The sequence below is a fragment of the Somniosus microcephalus genome, chromosome 21, assembly GCF_052327205.1.
Source record: "Somniosus microcephalus isolate GS21.2 chromosome 21, FLI_Smic_1.0, whole genome shotgun sequence".
Taxonomy (NCBI): Eukaryota; Metazoa; Chordata; class Chondrichthyes; order Squaliformes; family Somniosidae; genus Somniosus; species Somniosus microcephalus.
The window spans coordinates 63,619,936-63,640,900 of NC_141007.1; the positions used below are offsets into that span (position 1 = coordinate 63,619,936).

Here is a 20,965-nt window from a genome sequence, read left to right on the forward strand (position 1 = left end):
TGTTCCCAAAAGATCTTAGATTTGCCCAAAAGATAGGCAAATTATTGGAAAAAATTCTGAGTGACAGTATTAATTGTCATTTAGAAAGGCACAGATTAATCAAGGATAGTCAGCATGGATTTGTTAAGGGAAGGTCGTGTCTGTCTAACTTGATTGAATTCTTTGAGGAGGTAACAAGGAGGGTCGATGAGGGTAGGTGTTTGATGTAGTCTACATGGATTTTAGCAAGGCATTTGATAAGGTCCCACATGGCAGACTGGCCAGAAAAGTAAAAGCCCATGGAATCCAAGGAAAAATGGCAAGTTGGATCCAAATTGGCTCAGTGGCAGGAAGCAAAGGGTGTTTTTGTGACTGGAAGGTTGATAGTGAGGAAGATAGCAGTAGACTGCAGGAAGATATCAATGGATATCAGGTGGGCAGAAAAGTGGCAAATGGAATTCAATCTGGAGAAGTGTGAGGTAATGTATTTGGGGAGGGCTAACAAGGCAAGGGAATACACAATAAATGGTAGGATACTGAGAAGTGTAGAGGAACAGAGGGTGTGAAATTAGGTGCCTTTGTGCCTTCCATTAGCATAACGGGGCGCAAATGGTTTTGCGACCAGGCACGGCACTGACATCAATTCCCGCCATATTTAGCGGGAGTTTTGTGGCGGTGCTACGGCGTTGCATCCCGATCGCCTTCGCCCAGAGATCGTGACGTCATCACCATGTGCATCTCCCTGGTAATGCCCCGGACCCAAAATTGACTTCTGCCCCGTGCACCAGCGCCGGTCGAAAACACCAACGGCTGCTGTAGGCGTGCATCGGGCAGTCGGCCACTTCAGGGGCAATGATTAAAAGCGAGGTGGTCGAGATAAGTGGAAAAAAAACGTACCTTTCCTGTTCTAGTTTTTTTTGCGGGTTCCTGCCCACGATCAATCAGCTTGGCACTCTGTTTGAGTGCCGGGCTGATCACGCGGGATCGCAGCTGCCTTGGTGGTCCAGGTAGGTACTTTTTAAATTGCAGAGCCTGCAGCGATGGCCCTTTTAAGGGAGGGAAGGAGCCTTTGAACGCGGCAGTGCTGCACGGCCCAGTGTGCAGCGCTGCTGAAGTCTCCGCCCCGCCATCCGACATTAGCGCCCCAAGAAGGAAGTGGAGCGCTTGATTTCCCACTTGGGGTGCTAAAACTCAATTTCGCGGTCGCCAGTGCTAATTACCGCTGGCCGCTAAAGTCAGCACCCCAAAATGGTTGATACCGAATTTTTCCCTCAGAGAGTCCTTAGAGTGCATGTCCCCAGATCCCTGAAGTTAGCAGGGTAGGTAGTTAAGAAGGCATACGGGATACTTTCCTTTATTGGCCTAGGCATAGAATATAAGAGCAGGGAGGCTATGTTTGAACTGTATAAAACACTAGTTAGGCCACAGCTAGAGTACTGCGTACAGTTCTGGTCACCACATTACAGGAAAGGTGTGATTGCACCAGAGAGGGTACAGAGGAGAATTACAAGGTTGTTGCCAGGAATGGAGAATTAGAGTGGAGTTGAGAACTTTTCTCACCCAGAGGGTGGTGGGGGTCTGAAACTCACTGCCTGAAAGGGTGCTTAGAGACAGAAACCCTCATCACATTTAAAAAGTACTAATTCATATATTTTCTCCCTGCCAGGGCCTTCACACGTGCAGCAGCAGTCGCTGGATCTCATAGGCGATGGATCCTCAGAGGAGCTGACTCCTTCTGAGGGTGCGCCATCACAGGACACATGCTCACCATGTACCAGCGCAGATATTCGCACTTTGGTGGATCCAGTTAGACAGATAGTTGGGTTTTCACCTGGTGACTCAGTTCACCAGTGAGCAAGAGCAGTCAGTGGTAACAGGGACAGCTGCGGAGAGTCAGCTTTGGAAGGTGCAGCCCTCTCCAAGCTCTGCACAGATGGACACAGATGAACAGGATAATTATTGAGGGCAGCAGAAAATCTGCTATGTATTGACAGGCCTTCCACGCACACTGTCCATGATTAGAGAGAGAATGAAGTAGTCCACCTCAAGCATGAATGGGTTGATGTCGCAGAGCATTGCGAGGATGTCTTAAGGGTACTTAAGGAAGTGGCCCTAGAAATAGTAGATGCATTGCTGGTCATCTTCCAAAATTCAATAGACTCTGGAACAGTTCCCATGGATTGGAGGGTAGCTAATGTAACCCCACTATTTAAAAAAGGTGGTAGAGAGAAAACAGGGAATTATAGACCGGTAAGCCTGACATCGGTAGTGGGGAAAATGCTAGAGTCCATTACAAAAGATGTAATAGCAGAGCACTTGGAAAACAGTGACAGGATCGGACAAAGTCAACATGGATTTACAAAAGGTAAATCGCGCTTGACTAATCCACTGGAATTTTTTGAGGATGTAACTGGTAGAATAGATAAGGGAGAACCAGTGGATGTGGTGTATTTGGACTTTCAGAAGGCTTTCAATAAGGTCCCGCATAAGAGATTAGCGTGCAAAGTTAAAGCACATGGGATTGGGGGTAAGGTACTGTCTTGGATAGAGAACTGGTTGGCAGACAGGAAACAAAGAGTTGGAATAAATGGGTCTTTTTCCGAGTGGCAGGCAGTGATTAGTGGGGTACCGCAGGGATCGGTGCTAGGATCCAAGCTATTCACAATATATATTAATAATCTGGACGAGGGAACTAGATGTAATATCTCCAGGTTTGCAGACAACACAAATCTGAGTGGGCGTGTGTGCTGTGAGGAGGATGCAGAGAAACTCCAGTATGATTTGGACAAGTTGGGTGATTGGGCAGATGCATGGCAGATGCAGTATAATGTGGATAAATGCGAGGTTATCCACTTTGGTGGCAAAATCAGGAAGGCAGATTATTATCTGAACGGCAATAGATTGGGAAAAGGGGAAGTGTAATGAGACCTGGGTGTCCTTGTGCACCAGTCATTGAAGGTAAGCATGCAGGTGCAGCAGGCGGTTAAGAAGGCAAATGGTATGTTGGCCTTCATGGTGAGAGGATTCGAGTACAGGAGCAAGGATGTCTTGCTGTAGTTGTACAGGGCCTTGGTGAGACCATACCTTGAGTATTTTGCGCAGTTTTGGTTGCCTTCTCTGAGGAAGGATGTTCTTGCCATGGAGGGAGTGCAGCGAAGATTCACCAGCCTAATACCTGGGATGGCAGGAATGACGTATGAGGGGAGGTTGGGTCGATTAGGCTTATATTCGCTAGAGTTTAGAAGAATGAGAGGGGATCTAATTGAAACTTATAACATTTTAACAAGACTAGACAGACTAGATGCAGGAAGGATGTTCCCGATGGTGAGGGAGTCCAGAACCAGGGGTCACAGTCTAAGGATAAGAGGTAAGCCATTTAGGACTGAGATGAGGAGGAATTTCTTCACCCAGAGAGTGGTGAACCTGTGGAATTCTCTACCACAGAAGGCAGTTGAGGCCAATTCATTAAATATATTCAAGAAGGAGTTAGATATATTTCTGAAGGCTAAAGGGATCAAGGGATATGGGGAGAAAGCAGGGACAGGGTACTGAATTTGGATGATCAGCCATGATCTCATTAAATGGCGGAGCAGGATCGAGGGGCCGAAAGGCCTACTCCTGCTCCTATCTTCTATGTTTCTATGTCTTGCTCCATGGATAGAGTGGCCACCTCCGTGGAACATCAATTGCAGTAACCAAATAAGTCCGTGCAGGCCTTGACCAGAGCCATACAGACTCTGGATGCCAACATGTCTGGCACCTTAAATAGGATGAAAGACACCTTAGCCTAGACCTTACAGTGCGTCACTGATCTGCACCAAGCTGCTCTCCAGCAGAGTGGTAGGAGTGAACTGTGGCTGGCGCATGACAGGGATGAAGGCGAAAGGGAACATGGAAATGGGGACTCCACTCAAAGCGCTCCCAATTCTCACCCATTTGCCTGCGCCCCCTCCCCACCCCCATCTCAGTCAGTACCTGACATTCTGCTTCCTCTCCTGATGGCCAAATCTGCCCCTGCACAGGTGCAGGTGGAGTAGTCTTTGGCGGGCCTCCTCACGGGTTCCAATACCCAGAGGTCGTTGACCAAGAGCATCTCAAAAGTCAGAGCAGGGATTTGAGCAACTCTGCTGAAGTCACAAGGGTTGCACCACGTAGGAGCGGTAAGAAAAGAACGAAAAGCTTTGTAGTTCAACAAGGATATGCACATAGGTGTTATTGCAAATGTTAGGTTATTAAGTTTCCGTTGCTTACTAGAATCACGTAACATTTAATACTTTGCACTACTTTCCCATGATTCCCAATATTGGTTACTGGGTAGAACTCACCTTTTCAGTTTGTTGATGAATGGGACATGAATTGACGGAACCAATGGGGGGGGACATGTACAATAGGTGGTTGGTTGGTAGCAGGACTGCATTGTGTCAGTCGGATTCGGGGTGGGGGGCGGGGGATGAGAGTGACAGTTAAATATGGTTGTTACATGGATCCAATGATGGTAACTAAGTGACACTTACAGCTATAAAGGAATATCTAGCATTCCGGGCAGCAACGTGAGTGGCTGGTGCTACGATGGGGTTGCCATCTTCCTCCTCCTCTTCCTCTTCCTCCTCGGATTCGTCCGCAGATGATGAATGCTCAGCACCTTGTTCCCCCCCTGCAGCTCCAATCCTCGCTGCTTCGCATTATTGTGCAGAGCGCAGCACACCACGATCATTTTGGAGACCCTGGCTAGTGAGTACTGAAGGGTGCCTCCATATCTGTCCAGGTACCTGAAGCACATCTTGAGCATGCCGATCGCTTGTTCAATGACACATCTGATTGTCATATGGCTTTCGTTTTACTGCTCTTGGGTTTCATTGGTTGGGTTTCTCACAGGTGTCATCAGCCAAGTTTGAAGTGGGTGTCCTTTGTCTCTGAGCAGCCACCCCTTAAGTCTGTTTGCAGGTCCAAAGAGCTCAGGGAACTTGGACTGTCTCCGGCAGTACCGCAGAAGGATCCAGAGTCAAAAAAGTTGAGGGCAGTAGTCACTTTCATAGACACTGGTAATGTGTGGCCACCAGGTCCTGCAGGTATCAGTTCTTTTTCTCAGAGGCTACATATGTCTGCCACCACTTGATGTGACAACTTCAGCCTCCAGAGGCACTGCTCTTCCGAGAGGTCAAGGAGGCTGAGCCTCTGCCTGTACACCCTGTTATGCAGGTAATGCCTCCTACGAGCTTGACCCCTCTCCTGATCCCCTCTCTGCTCACCACCTGCAGATCTCTCAGCAGCAGGCTGTTGCTGCTGGTGATCCGCTCTCTGCTCATAACCTGCAGGTCTCTCCACAGCAAGATGCTCTTGATGGTCATCTTGATCCTCGTCCGAGGTCCACTATAAGGCAGCTAAGGCACCACCCATCCTGATCTGAGTCTCAAACTGTCCAAAGTGGAGAAACTAACCTCTCACCATAAGTATGCTGAACAAACGCTTTCCCGGTGGTAGGTAAGAAAGCAGCTGTGAACGCTGAGTATTTATTGCAGTATTTGCCTGATTTTGCTTTGTGTCCTTGCCTTGGTTTCAATGGTGAGTTTCAGGAAGCCTGGGAAAACCATGGATGCACCGTTAAATTTGTAAGTAGGTTGAAATAGCGTAACAATGGAGCGATTTTCATATTTAAACTGGTAACCCTCTCTTCTGACCAGACCAACATGTCCGAGTTAAACCCGAAGATCGGCAGGTTGGAGCTGACTTCCGGCCGTGCCTACATTTCCGTCGAACTTATCCCACCCACCCCCCACCCGCACTAAACCCATGCACTCTTCAATGCTAAAATTCCCCCCTATTATTTTCTAATTACCTCGTGGAATATATTTTTCAAATTTACTAAGGTACTTCTACTTTGACATTATCCTTATAACTCAGTCATGCAGTGCCCTTAGAAGCCAAATGAACTAAGTACAGTATTTGTAGACAGCAACTGAAAAATGTCATTGCATATAGGTGGTGAGCTAAGTTGAAGCCTATGAAATGCTCTTTAAACATATGTCATTAGGCTAGAAATTCGTTATAGCCAGGGAATGGGCAGTGTTTAGACTAAAAATGGTGAATTAGCGCCAGGTGAAAATCATCTAGGATGCACGCAAAATTCGTCCTCACTCATTAAAATGATTGGAGCCATAAATCTAGCCTAAAAACCCAAGCTCATTGGCGTTACACTGAAAAGATGGACCAATATCGGGTGTAGTCTAAACGCACGTAATGATTGCCACAGGCTTTTTTCACTGCTTAAAGGGGAGATCCATTGATGCTGCAGCACCTCATTCTCAGCATTGTTGCTTGTGCCACTGCCTCAACAACCATAAGAAGGACAAGGAGAAGGAGCACTTATTTACAAATCCTAATGGCAGATTGCTGCCCCAGGGAGAGAGCCCACAGGTTTTTCCATGAAGCTTTGGAGGCATTGGTTTTAGTGGCCGGTCCTGTATACACCAACTGGCAGGAGGCCCTCACCTCAAGTTTGCCGCATTATGTGGAGGGAGGTGGTACACCACATCACGGACCGCCCGTCTGGAAGCCCGATTGTCTGGCTGCCTTCTCCATCCCTCTTGTTCCTCGGCTTCTTCTTCCTTGTCTACTTCCTCCTCATTTTCTTCCTCCTCGTCTTCTTCCTCCTTATCTTCTTCCTCCTCATCTTCTTCCTCCTTGTCCTCATCCTCCTCCCTTGGTGCACATGTTCCCGTCTTTCTCGCTGCCTGCGCTCCCTCAGTCACATGGAATGCACATCCTGTGCCATGTGGGAACTCCAGGATGCTTCAAGTGTCCTGGACCACCACGTGTGTAGGAAGTGTCGTTGGCTGGAGGAGCTCAAGCTCTCTACAGTAGGAGAAGGGACTACATTTTCTTCACATCATGGAGCAGGGCGCCATTGACTGCAGCCACGTGGCTTTGTGGGCACTGCATAACAATCCTGAGATCTTCTGTAACTGCAAAGGCTACCACTCACTTAATGTGCAGTTGGTGTGCGACCACGCACAGCGAATCCTCACCGTCAGTGCCCGCTATCATAGAATAGAATCGTAGAAATTTACAGCACAGAAAGAGGCCATTTGGCCCATCTTGTCCACGCCAGCCGATAAAGAGCTACTCACCTTTATCCCACTTTCCAGCACTTGGTCCGTGGCCTTGTAGTTTATGGCACTTCAAGTGCATATCCAAGTACTTTTAAAATGTGATGAGGGTTTCTGCTTCTTCCACTCTTTCAGGCAGTGATTTCCAAAACCCCACCACCCTCTGGGTGAAAACATTTCTCCTCAAATCCCCTCTAAACTTCTGACCAATTACTTTAAATCTATGCCCCTTCGTTATTGACCCTTCTGCTGAGGGAACTAGGTCCTTTCTATCCACTCTATCTAGACCTCTCATAATTTTATACACCTCAATTAGGTCTCCCCTTAGCCACCTCAATTAGGTCTCCCCTTAGCCTCCTCTGTTCCAAAGAAAACAACCCCAGCCGATCCAATCTTTCCTCATAGCTGAAATTCATCAGCCCAGGAAACATCCTCGTAAATCTCCTCTGCAACCCCTCTAGTGCAATCACATCCTTCCTGTAATGTGGTGACCAGCACTGCACGCAGTATTCTAGCTGCAGCCTAACTAGTGTTTTATACAGTTCAAGCATAACCTCCCTGCTCTTATATTCTATGCCTTTTGGCTAATAAAGGAAAGTATCCCGTATGCCTTCTTAACCATATTATCTACATGTCCTGCTACCTTTAGGGATCTGTGGACATGCACTCCAAGGTCCCCCTGATCTTCTGCACTTCTCAGTGTCCTCCCATTTATAGTGTATTCCCTTGCCTTGTTAGCCCTCCCCAAATGCATTACCTCACACTTCTCCAGATTGAATTCCATTTGCCACTGTTCTGCCCACCTGACCAGTCCATTGATATCTTCCTGCAGTCTGCAGCTTTCTTTTTCATTATCAACCACACGGCCAATTTTTGTATCGTCTGCAAACTTCTTAATCATACTGCCTACATTCAAGTCCAAATCATTGATATATACCACAAAAAGCAAAGGACCCAGTACTGAGCCCTGTGGAACCCCACTGTTTCCTACCTCTAAGCCAATTTTGGACCCAACTTGTCACTTTGCCTTGAATCCCATGGGCTTTTACTTTCGTGACCAGTCTGCCATGTGGGACCTTATCAAAAGCTTTGCTAAAATCCATAAAGACTACATCAAATGCACTACCCTCATCGACCCTCCTTGTTACCTCCTCAAAAAATTCAATCAAGTTAGTCAGACACGACCTTCCCTTAACAAATCCATGCTAACTGTCCCTGATTAATCCGTATCTTTCTAAATGAAGATTTATCCTGTCCCTCAGAAATTTTTCCAATAATTTTCCCACCACCGAGGTTAAGCTGACTGGCCTGTAATTACTCAGTCTGTTCCTTTCTCCCTTTTTAAACAACGGTATCACATTAGCAGTCCTCCAGTCCTCTGGCACCACACCTGTAGCCAGAGAGGATTGGAAAATGATGGTCAGAGCCTCTGCTATTTCCTCTCTTACTTCTCTTAACAGTCTGGGATACATTTCACCCGGGCCTGGGGATTTATCCACTTTCAAAGGTGCTAAACCCCTTAATACTTCCTCTTTCACTATGTTTATTTCTATCCTGGCAGCAGCCACGATGCCTTCATCCTGCGCCAGATTGGTGTGCCAGCACTCTTCCAGCCACCACGTCAAGCTTGCAGCTGGCTGCTCAGAGACAAGGGCTATCCGCTCTCCAACTGGCTCATGACTCCCTTCGCAACCTCATCACTCCTGCCCAGCACTCATATAATGAGCGTCATGCTGTCACGAGGAACATCATCAAGCAGACCATCGGGGTGCTCAAGCAACGGTTCCGCTGTCTTGACCGCTCGAGAGGAGCCCTGCAGTAATCGGCTGAGCGGGTGTCCCATTTCGTGGTGGTCTGCTGCATGCTCCACAACTTGGCCATCATGAGGGCCCAGCCCTTGCCACCAGTAAGTAAGGGACCATCTCAGGAGGAGGAAGAGGGAGAGGAGGAGGAGGAACAGGAGCGAGGGAGGAGGCAGCCACTCAATCAGCCTTCCGGAATCAGGTCCGTGACTGCCTCATCAGACTGCAGTTCGAATGAATTAAACCCCAGATCCCCGTTGCTCGCCACATCCCCATCATTCCATGCCTGTCGCAGGCCATATCATAGCGCAAAGCTGAAATGAGACACACCACAAAAGAATAAATTTATCAAAAATCAATGAACACATATTTACAACAAAAATATTAACTATTCACCCTTGTGCAATCCCTTAGTGCCTGTCGTTACTGTGCCTTTGCCTACTCTAGTGCTCCTACGAAGTGTTGGCCCAGTGGCTGCAGCAGGGCTGGTGGAAGGCTGCAGAGTGTCCGTGCGGCAGACTTCAGATGGCCTTGCAGGAAGCCCTCGCCCAGCTCTGGACCTGGAAGGCCCAGCTGTCGGCTGCACCACCTCAGCATGGGTGGCAGCAGTCTGGGCTGGCTGGATGACAGGCAGTGAAAAGGGCAATGCCGGAGTGGCAGTGGTGGGAGCAGGAATGCTGTCATCCTGAGAGAGGATAGCAGGCTCTGGCCCCACTGACACTCCACCGGAGCAGTATCTCTAGCAATCTGTTGGAGTATAGATTGTTGGCCTGCTGCGATACCATGAAAACCCCGGTCGACAGTGGTAGACGCAGCCACGATGGCAGCAGTCAGAGCTTGCATGGCATCAAGCTGAGACTGCATGAGAGCAGTCTGAGATTGGATGCCACCAAGCATAGACTGCTTGATGCGCTATCAATTACTCAAAAGACTGAGGTTAAGCGAGTAACTAACAGGCTTTTATTAACAAGAGAATGAAGGTGTGCCTCGAGTGGTCGACCAGTCCAGAATACAGAGGGACTGTGGAGCAGTCACCTTTATACCTGGACTCGTGGGAGGAGTCAGCCGAGGCATGTACACAGTGGAATACAAACACCCACACAGGCAGGTATAACAGTGGTTTACCACATTCACCCCTTGTTTAAAAATGAGTCCGGCGGGGTGAAGTGTATTAAAAGTTTGTGTATTGGAGTCTCTCCGGTGGTCTTGTCTGCCGCTGTGACCGACGTGGCGACGGCAGGGGTAGTGAAGCTTCTGGCGTCGAGTCCCGCGTAGGCTGGGGCACTGGTGTGTAGTCCTTGTGGGTGTCGAGCGGGTCGCGGGGCCCAGGCGTGCCGTCTGCTGGGGTTGGATATTGGATCGTGGTGGGGGGTGGTAGTGGGTTACTGGGGCCCCCGAGGGTGCGAGGTCTCGTATGGAGACTGTGTCCTCCCGCCCGTCCGGGTACGCAATGTAAGCATACTGGGGATTGGCGTGGAGGAGGTCGACCCTCTCGACCAGGGGGTCTGTTTTATGGGTCCTCACGTGTCTTCTCAGTAGGACCGGCCCTGGGGACGTCAGCCATGGCGGTAGCGATGTCCCCGATGTGGACTTCCTTGGGAAGACAAACATTTTCTCATGAGGGGTGGCGTTAGTGGCAGTGCAGAGCAGTGACCGAATAGAGTGGAGCACATCGGGGAGCACATCCTGCCAGCGGGAGGTCAGAAGGCCCCTAGACTTTAAGGCTAGCAGGGCGGCCTTCCAAACTGTCGCATTCTCTCTTTCCACCTGTCCGTTCCCCCGGGGGTTGTAACTGGTGGTCCTGCTTGTGACAATACCCCTAGCGAGCAGGTACTGGCGGAGTTCGTCGCTCATAAACGATGAGCCCCGGTCGCTATGGATATAGCTGGGGAAACCGAACAGGGTGAAGAGGTCGTTCAGACATTTAATGACCGTGGCACTGGTCATGTCCGGGCAGGGGATGGCGAACGGGAAACGGGAGTACTCATCAATAATGTTGAGGAAGTACACATTGCGGTCGGAGGAGGGGAGAGGCCCTTTAAAATCAACGCTCAGGCGCTCGAAGGGGCGAGTGGCTTTTATCAGGTGAGCCCTGTCTGGTCTATAAAAGTGCGGTTTGCACTCAGCGCAGACTTGGTAGTTCCTGGTCATGGTCCTGACCTCCTCAATGGAGTAAGGCAGGTTGCGGGCCTTGATGAAGTGGAAGAACCTGGTGACCCCCGGGTGGCAGAGGTCATTGTGGAGGGCCCGCAGTCTATCGATCTGCGCGCTGGCGCAGGTGCCACGCGATAGAGCATCCGGGGGTTCATTGAGCTTCCCGGGCCGGTACAAGATCTCGTAATTGTAGGTGGAAAGTTCGATTCTCCACCTCAAGATCTTGTCGTTTTTGATTTTGCCCCTCTGCTTGTTGTTAAACATAAAAGCAACTGAACGCTGGTCAGTGAGCAGGGTAAATCGTTTTCCGGCCAGGTAGTGCCTCCAATGACGCACAGCCTCCACAATCGCCTGGGCCTCCTTCTCAACAGCGGAGTGTCTGGTCTCCGGGCCCTGGAGGGTTCGTGAAAAGAAGGCCACGGGTCTCCCCGCCTGATTAAGGGTAGCGGCCAGGGCAAAGTCGGACGCGTCGCTTTCCACCTGGAAGGGGATGGATTCGTCCACTGCGTGCATGGTGGCTTTGGCAATGTCTTCCTTGATACGGTGGAAGGCTAAGCGGGCCTCTGCCGTCAAGGGAAAAGAGGTGGACTTGATCAGCGGATGGGCCTTGTCCGCATAGTAGGGGACCCACTGGGCGTAATAGGAGAAAAACCCTAGGCACCTCTTCAGGGCCTTGAGGCAGTGGGGCAGTGGGAGTTCCATAAGGGGACGCATCCGGTCGGGGTCGGGACCGATGACTCCGTGTTCCACAACACAGCCAAGGATGGCGAGGCGGGTTGTGCGGAATATGCACTTCTCCTTGTTATACGTCAGGTTCAGGAGTTGGGCGGTGCAGAGGAATTTTTCGAGGTTTGCGTCATGGTCCTGCAAGTCATGGCCGCAGATGGTCACATTGTCCAGATATGGGAAAGTGGCCTGCAACGCATTTTGATCGACCATCCGGTCCATCTCCCTTTGGAAGACGGAGACCCCGTTGGTGACGCCAAAGGGAACCCTAAGGAAGTGATAGAGGCGGCCGTTTGCCTCAGAGGCAGTATACTGGCGGTCCTCAGGGCGGATAGGGAGCTGGTGGTACGCTGATTTCAGGTCAATGGTCGAGAAGACGCGGTACTGCGCGATCTGGTTGACCATATCAGCTATGCGGGGGAGTGGGTAAGCGTCCAGCAGGGTGTAGCGATTTATTGTCTGGCTGTAGTCGATGACCAGGCGCTGCTTCTCGCCGGTCTTAACGACCACAACCTGGGCTCGCCAGAGGCTGGTGCTGCCCTCAATAATCCCCTCCTTCAGGAGCCGCTCCACTTCGGTTTTAATGAAAACCCTGTCCCCGGCACTGTATCGCCTGCTCTTTGTGGCGATGGGCTTACAGTCGCGGGTGAGGTTAGCAAACAGTGGGGGGGGGTGACTCTGAGTGTGGAGAGGTTGCACCTGGCGCGCGGCGGGCAGTTTGGAAGCTGCTGGCTGCGGACTGTGAGTGGGGGGAGGGGTCCACCGTACGCCATCGTAACACTTTTAAGGTGGCACTGAAAATCTAACCCCAGTAGAACGGCAGCGCAGAGGTGGGGCAGGACCAGAAGTTTAAAATTATCGTACACAGTCCCGTCTACTAAGAGTGTCACCACGCAGTAGCCGCCAATATCCGCCGACTGGGACTCGGAGGCCATAGCAATCCGCTGGTGCGCAGGCAGGACTGGGAGAGAGCAACGCCGCACCGTGTCGGGGTGGATGAAGCTCTCCGTGCTCCCAGAGTCAAAAAGGCAGGTTGTTTCGTGACCATTTACCTTAATGTCCATTGTGGACCGGGCCAGTTGGTGCGGTCTCGCTTGGTCCAGCGTAACGGAGGCCAGCGTAGGGGTCGGTGTGTCGCTGCGGGTATCAGATGAGGCGGTGTTGGGGGCCTGCTGCGTCCCGGCTGGCGTCCAAGATGGCGGCGTCCATGATCCCCATGTGGCTGGAGGCGTCCAAAATGGCTGCTGTTCCGGTGGTTCGCACATGGCTGGGGAGGCCCAAGATGGCGGCCCACACGCGGCGCTGCTGGGGTTCGGGGTGGCTTTGGCCCTGCAGACGCTGGCGTAGTGTCCCTTCTTCCCGCAGCCCGAGCAGATCGCATTTTTCGCCGGGCAGCGCACTCTGGGGTGTTTGGCCTGGCCACAGAAGTAGCATTTCTGGCCTTGGGACACTGCTGCGGTAGTTGGGCCGTTGCTGGGATGTGGCTGGGGTGGCACGGCGCTATGAGATGGTCCTACCTTGTCCCAGGCTGTCGTTCCCCGCGGCGTCCACGGTGCAGAGGAGTAGGCATCCATGCCCCGGTAGGCTGCGTCCAATGATAGTGCGAGTTCAGAGGCCTTGTTGAGGTCGAGGTCACTCTGCTCCAACAGTCGCTGTCGGGTGTAATTGGACCTGTGGCCCGCTACAAAAACGTCCCGGATAAGTTCCTCTGTGTACACGGCGGCCTTTACATCCTTACAACCACAGGCCTGGCCAAGCACAGACAGTGCCTGAAGGTATTCCTCGGTCGATTCCCCAGGTTGTTGTTTACGACTCCCCAGGAGGTGCCTGGCGTACACCTCGTTCACTGGGCGCGTGTACTGGTCCTTGAGGAGCTTGAGAGCAGCCGTGTACGAGGTCGCGTCCTGGATGACCGAGTACGCTCGGTGGTTCACTTTGGAGGTCAGGACATCCAGTTTGTCCTCATCCGATTTGACCGTTGCAGCGGAGGCGATCAGGAATCTTTCAAAGCACCTAAGCCAGTGAGCAAACTTGGTGGATGCATCCGCCTCCCGATGGTCTAAGCCCAGGCATGCTGGTGTGAGGATCTTCTCCATTATAAAAAAATCTTGTTAATAAAATTGATGCGCTATCAATTACTCAAAAGACTGAGGTTAAGCGAGTAACTAACAGGCTTTTATTAACAAGAGAGTGAAGGTGTGCCTCGAGTGGTCGACCAGTCCAGAATACAGAGGGACTGTGGAGCAGTCACCTTTATACCTGGACTCGTGGGAGGAGTCAGCCGAGGCATGTACAGACATGTACACAGTGGAATACAAACACCCACACAGGCAGGTATAACAGTGGTTTACCACACTGCTTTACAGCACTAAGCCATTGCGTCGCTTCCGCCTGTGCTGCAATGGAAGCTGCCAGATCGCCCATCACACGCGGCATCAGGTCTGGGTCACCACGGTCTCGGGGAGTCTACCATCCTTTGCAGACTGGAAATGATGGGTTCCATGGTGTATGCAGAGCCATGTGCAATGTTGGAGGGGGACTCCGCCACACTCCTTATCATTGCCGAGAGGTTCTCGGGCACCTTTGTCATTGCACCTATCATCTCCGTGTGCATGCCCATCACCCTTCTTCTAAAGGCCTGTAAGTTTCATGGAACAGTTTGGCCCCAGCACTGAAGGGCATGAAACGGTTAAACTTCGAGGCACAGAAAAGGTGCCAGTCATCTAAAGTTTGAATCATGATCAGTTCTTAGAGACTGGACAATGGAAGCTTTGACTCATGATTAACTCTGAAAAGGACATTGACATTGAACTGTAAGGCCTTGAATCATGATTGGTTTCGATGGGAAAAATTAACAGCTGGACAATGCTCTGAGTTTAACTGAAACAATGGGGTCACGATCGACTTCCTGACATGAATGGAAGACACACTAGTCCTGAGCAGACAATCAGCTAACCGCCCATCAACAGTAATAGAAATCACATTGTATATGTGTTACAGAGAGCAGGAAAGGAGATAAGGAGTTATCTTCGATCTTACAGCTCTGTATACCTCCGGTGATTGAATTACAGGTTGACGAGGTATGAATGTCGGGCAGTTCAGCAAACCGACAACTGAAACTGGTTGGGGGAGGCCCAGCTATGGAGCCAGGTGACTGAAGAAGTATAAGAAGGTGCGACATCGACCTGTGGATACTGCTGTAGTCAGGTGAAGAAGGACGGGGGACCGGTCAACTCCAGATTCAGGTCTACAATCAACATCGGTAATGACCAGCCGCATGGGTGATTGTCAGTTTCAGCCAAATCTCTAAGGGGTTTTTGTCTGTGGTTTGTTGGTTTTAATAAACCTACAGTTTTGGGTTGAGCCTAAACCTTTGTGTCATGTATATTTTGGTCCTGTAAATCCAGAGTCCAAGAATCCTTGTAAGGCACAAGGGAACTGAACACCTTACAGCCTCCCCATCGAGGTCCTCATCTGAGTCCTGTGCAGCAGAATTCACGCGCGAACTCGCCCTCCAAGGAGCTGGCCCCTGAGTTACCCTTTCCCCCTGGCCTTGTTGCAGCCCACTCGTCCCTGGTGCCTCACCCTGTGCAGTTCCCACTACTACGCTAGCCTCTAAAGAATGGGTATAGCCAGTATCTGAGCTGGTGTCTGCGGGTGAGAGATGCAGTGATGTGGTGTGTTCTTCCTCCTCCTCTTCTCTCACCTCGCTCTCTATGGTGCCCTCAGGGACAGGCTGCTCAGGTGCTTGCTGATTATCTGAAATAAGCCTGTTAAAGTGGCGGGAGGGATTTTAAGGTTGTGCACGTAATTGCTAGCCATAGTGTAATAGCTGAGTTATGTGGCGAGTATTAAATCACACACCTGACCAATGTTCCCTTTAAGCTGTGTGGCTACTCAGCGTTCAGCAGCTCCCGTGCAGCCGGTGAACTGGCTTTTAAATACAAAAACCGCGTGTGCACAGAATTTTGAATGGCCCGCGCAGCCCATTAAAGGGGCTGTGTGGGCCAAAACAAAATTAGAGGGTACATTGCTCCTGACTTGTGCTTTGTAGATGGTGGAAAGACTTTGGGGAGTCAGGAGGTGAGTCACTTGCCACAGAGTTCCCAACCTCTGACCTGGCCTTGTAGCAACAGTATTTATGTGACTGGTCCAGTAAAGTTTCTGGTCAATGCTGACCCCCCAGGATGTTGATGGTGGGGGATTTGATTATGGTAATGCCGTTAAATGTCATGGGGAGGTGGTTAGACTCTCTTTTTGGAGATGGTCATTGCCTGGCACCTGTGTGGCGCGAATGTTACTTGCCACTTATCAGCCCAAGCCTGAATGTTGTCCAGGTCTTGCTGCATGCGAGCACTGACTGCGAATGGAACTGAACAGTGTGCAATCATCAGCGAACATCCCCACTTCTGACCTTTTGATGTAGGGAAGGTCGTTGATGATGCAGCTGAAGATGGTTGGGCGTAGGACACTGCCCTGAGGAACTCTTGCACTGGGATGATTGGTCTCCAACAACCACAACCATCTTCCTTTGTGCTACGTATGACTCCAGCCAGTGGAGAGTTTTCCCCTTAATGCCACACTCGGTCAAATGTTGTCTTGTTCTAAAGGGCAGTCACTCTCACCTCACCTGGCGGAACCCACAAAAGAGAGGGGCATTGCAGACATTGTAGTTAAGGAGGAGGAGTGTGAAATATTAGATGAGATAAACATAGTGAGAGAGGATATATTAAGGGGTTTATCATCTTTGAAAGTAGATAAATCGCCAGGTCTGGATGAAATGTATCCTTGGCTGTTAAGAGAAGAAAGAGGAAATAGTGGAGGTTCTAACCATCATTTTCCAATCCTCTCTGGCTACAGGTGTGGTACTGGAGGACTGCTAACATTGTACCATTGTTTAAAAAGGAAGAAAGGGATAGACCAAGTAATTATAGGCCAGTCAGCCTAACCTTGGTCGTGGGCAAATTATTGGAAAAAATTCTGAGGGACAGTATTAATCATCATTTAGAAAGGCACAGATTAATCAAGGACAGTCGGCATGGATTTGTTATGGGAAGGCATTGTCTGACTAAGTTGATTGAATTTTTTGAGGAGGTAACATGGAGGTCCCTTGTTTTTTGTGATATATATCAATGATTTAGACTTCAATGTAGGGGTCATGATTAAGAAGCTTGCAGATAGTACAAAAATTGGCCGTGTGGTTGATAGTGAGGCTGAAAGCTGTAGCATGCAGGAAGATATCAATGGACTGGACAGGTAGGCAGAAAAGTGGCAAATGGAATTCAATCTGGAGAAGTGTGAGGTAATCCATTTGGGGAGGGCTAACATGGCAAGGGAATACACAATAAATGGTAGGATACTGAGAAGTGTAGAGGAACAGAGGAACCTTGAAATGCATGTCCAAAGATCCCTGAAGGTAGCAGGACAGGTAGATAAGGTGGTTAAGAAGGCATACAGATACTTTCCTTTGTTAGCTGAGCATTGGATATAAGTGCAGGGGTGGATATGCTTGAACTGTATAAAACACTAGTTAGGCCACAGCTAGAGTACTGCGTACAATTCTGGTCACCACATTACAGGAAGGATGTGATGCACCAGAGAGGGTACAGAGGAAATTTATGAGGACTGGAGAATTTTAGCTATGAGGAAAGATTGGATAGGCTGGGGTTGTTTTCTTTGGAACGGAGGAGACTGAGGGGAGATTTGATTGAGGTGTATAACATTATGAGGGGCCTAGATAGAGTAGTCAGGAAGGACCTAGTTCCCTTAGCAGAGAGGTCAATAACCAGAGGGCATAGATATAAAGTAATTGTTTGAAGGATTAGAGGGGAGTTGAGTGGAACTTGTTTCACCCAGAATGTGGTTGAGGTCTTGAACTCACTGCCTGAAAAGGTGGTAGAGATAGAAACACTAATCACATTTAAAAAGTCCTTGGATATGCACTTTTAGTGCTGCAACCTACAGGGCTATGGACCAAGAGCTGGAAAGTGGGGTTAGGCTGGATAGCTCTTTTTCGGCCGGCACAAACACAAAGGGCAGGATTTTCATTGTGCCATGGAGTCGGGATTGGAGGCGTGCGGGGGGTGAAAATCCCGAAATTGGGGGTCCCGACCCCATTCCGCACCCAACCCACCTCCATGCCAGTTTCAAAGGAGGCGGGTACCCGCCCCGCACTGGGACCCACCTACCCGAGGCGGGAAGGGATTAGTGCCAATTAACTGCCTGTTAACAGGTAGTTAACAGGCAGTTTTTAGCCTAATCCCTATTTTTAAGGTTGAACTGTGGGATTCCCGACGGCTCCAAACCATGCCAAGTTAGAGGAGTCGGACCGTCGGGTTGAAGGGCTTGGAAGGGTCGAGATGTCGGTGTTCAGGTGAGTGATGTGTGCATGAGTGCAAAGGTAAGTGTGTTTGGTGTGTCTAAAGTGATTAAAGAAGTGTAAATTACCTTTTCTTACCTTTTCAGCCTTCCTTTAGGTTCCGGGAGTCCCTCATCTCACCGGCACAGAAAGCAGAATGGCTGCGAACTGTCAAAAGTGACAGCCTTCTGCTTTCTGTGCAGGAGAGATTTCTAACTGAGCCTGTGGAGAAGGACTCAGGTTAGAAGTAAGACTGTCAGTGTTTGACAGCTTCAAACAGCTGTGAAACGCTGATATTTCATCTGTCAAAATCTCTTGACAGATGAAATTTCAGTCTGTGACGTCACCTGTTGCTGGGTGGCCCTTAATTGGCCTGCTGAGCCCGCTGGGCGGGCTCAACAAGATCAATCAAGTTAAAATCGCGTGGAATGGCCGCATCTCGATGGAGGCGGGACTACACCCCGAAAGTTGTAGTCCTGCCTCCAACCCGACTCCTGAATGAAAATCCAGCCCTAAGGGCCGAATGGGCTCCTTCTGTGCTGTAAATATCTATGATTCTATGCTTCTAACCCAAATTGAGCATCGGTGAGCAGGTTATTGGTGAATAATTGCTGCTTGATAGCACTGTCGACGACCCCTTCCATCGCTTTGCTGATGATTGAGAGTAGGCTGATGGGGCGGTAATTGGCCGGATTGGATTTGTCCTGCTTTTAGTGGACAGGACATACTTGGGCAATTTTCCACTTTGTCGGGTAGCTGCCAGTGTTGTAATTGTACTGGAACAGCTTTGCTGGAGGCCCGGCTAGTTCTGGAGCACAAGACTTCAGCACTACAGCCGGGATGTTGTTGGGGCCCATAGTCATTGTTGTCTTCAATGCGCTCAGCTATTCCTTGTTCTCAGGGGGAATGAATTGAATTGGCTGCAGACTGGCTTCTGTGATAGTGGGGAACTCTGGAGGAGGCCGAGTTGCACATCCACTCTGTTCTCTGATCAACCATTCATGATTGCTCCTTCAGCCACTATGGACCCAATTGCTGCAACTATCTTTCCCAGCACCTCCTCCTTGTCCTTCTCAGCTTTCAGTAGTTCCCTCAGGCTGTTTTCTTTTACTGTGTTTTTGCCCCTGCACCATTCTTCTTTCTCTTACCCTTCCTAGTTGGTGTCTACTCTTTGTTTACTGTGCTATTAAGTACTTTGCAATTCTGTTCAAATGAGAAATACAATAGAATTTCAAATTGTTGTTGTCTTTCCAAATATTAAAAAAATATCTTTCCTAATTCCTTTATAGGCTCAAAAGAAAATTCTTGCCATGGAAGTTGAATTGCAAGCACTGTCACAGTCAGCTGCTCTGTTTGAAGTTTTGGTTCCTGATTGCAAACAGCTAAAAGCCTGCCGCAAAGAAATAGTATTGCTGAAAGAACTGTGGGATATGGCTATCCTTGTAAGTTTTGCACGTCATTTGTCTTCAAGTTAAAATTTTAATCATGATATAATGGCATGCATTGATCATTATTATTTGTGATTTTTTCAGAATGAGGTAGAGGTAGATGCATATTTTAAAAGTAGATATTTGGTGGGGGGGGGATTTTAACTAAGCGGTTTTCGGGCAAGCAGTGGTCAGGGCAAGCGTCAAACGTACGCGTAATGCCAGTCTCTGCTGGTGCATGAGACCCACTTCCTGCTCCCCCGACCCTATTCCCACGAAACTGCTGACCACCCAACTTCCTTTTCTGGCTCCCAAGTTAGCTGACATTGTTAATGGTTCGCTCTCCTCAGGTACTGTCCCCCTCTCCTTTAAATCTGCCATCATCACCCCTCTCCTCAAAAAAACAACCCTCGACCCCTTCGTCCTTGCAAACTACCACCCCATCTCCAACCTCCCTTTCCTATCCAAAGTCCTTGAACGTGTTGTCATCTCCCAAATCCGTCTCCATCTTTCCTGGAACTCCATGTTTGAATCCCTCCAATCAAGTTTCCGCCCCTGCCACAATACCGAAACGGCTTTCTTCGAAGTCACAAATAACATCCTATGTGACTGTGACGAAGGTAAACTATCCCTCCTTGTCCTTCTCGACCTGCCTTCAGCCTTTGACACGGATGACCACACCATCCTCCTCCAATGCTTCTCCACCGTCATCCAGCTGGGTGGGACTGTACTTGCCTGGTTCTATTCTTATCTATTTAATTGTAGCCAGAGAATCATCTGCAATGGTTTCTCTTCCCACTCCCACACCATTACCTCTTGTATCCCCCAAGGATCTATCCTTGGCTCCCTCCTATTTCTCATCTACATGCTGTCCCTCGGCGACATGATCCGAAAGCCCAACGTCAGTTTCCACATGTACGTTAACGACACCCAGCTCTACCTCACCACCACCTCTCTCAATCCTCCACTGTATCTAAATTGTCAGACTACTTGTCCAACATCCAGTATTGGATGAGCAGAAATTTCCTACAACTAAATATTGGGAAGACCGAAGCCACTGTCTTCAGTCCCTGCCACAAACTCTGTTACCTAGCCATCGACTCTATCCCTCTCTCTCGCATCTGTGTGAGGCTGAACCAGACTGTTCACAACCTTGGTGTCATATTTGATCCTGAAATGAGCTTCTGACCACATATCCGTGGCATAACTAAGACCACCTATTTCCATCTCTGTAACATTGCCCGACTGTGCTCCTGCCTCAGCTCATCTGCTGCTGAAACTCTCATCCATGCCTTTGTTACCTCTAAACTTGACTATTCCAACGCCCTCCTGGCTGGCCTCCCACATTCCACCCTACGTAAACTTGAGGCCATCCAAAACTCGGCTGCCCGTGTCATAACTCGCACCAAGTCT

At 49.6% G+C, this 20,965-nt stretch overlaps 1 protein-coding gene across 1 annotated transcript in view; it reads left to right on the forward strand.

Moving 5' to 3' along the window:
• LOC147102876 (dynein axonemal heavy chain 17-like) overlaps positions 1–20,965 on the forward strand; it is a 908,504-nt gene that overhangs the window by 303,187 nt on the left and 584,352 nt on the right. The window contains exon 28 of the mRNA XM_085963770.1: positions 19,415–19,567. Coding sequence (XP_085819896.1) covers positions 19,415–19,567 — 153 coding nt within the window. The remainder of the gene's footprint in view (positions 1–19,414; positions 19,568–20,965) is intronic.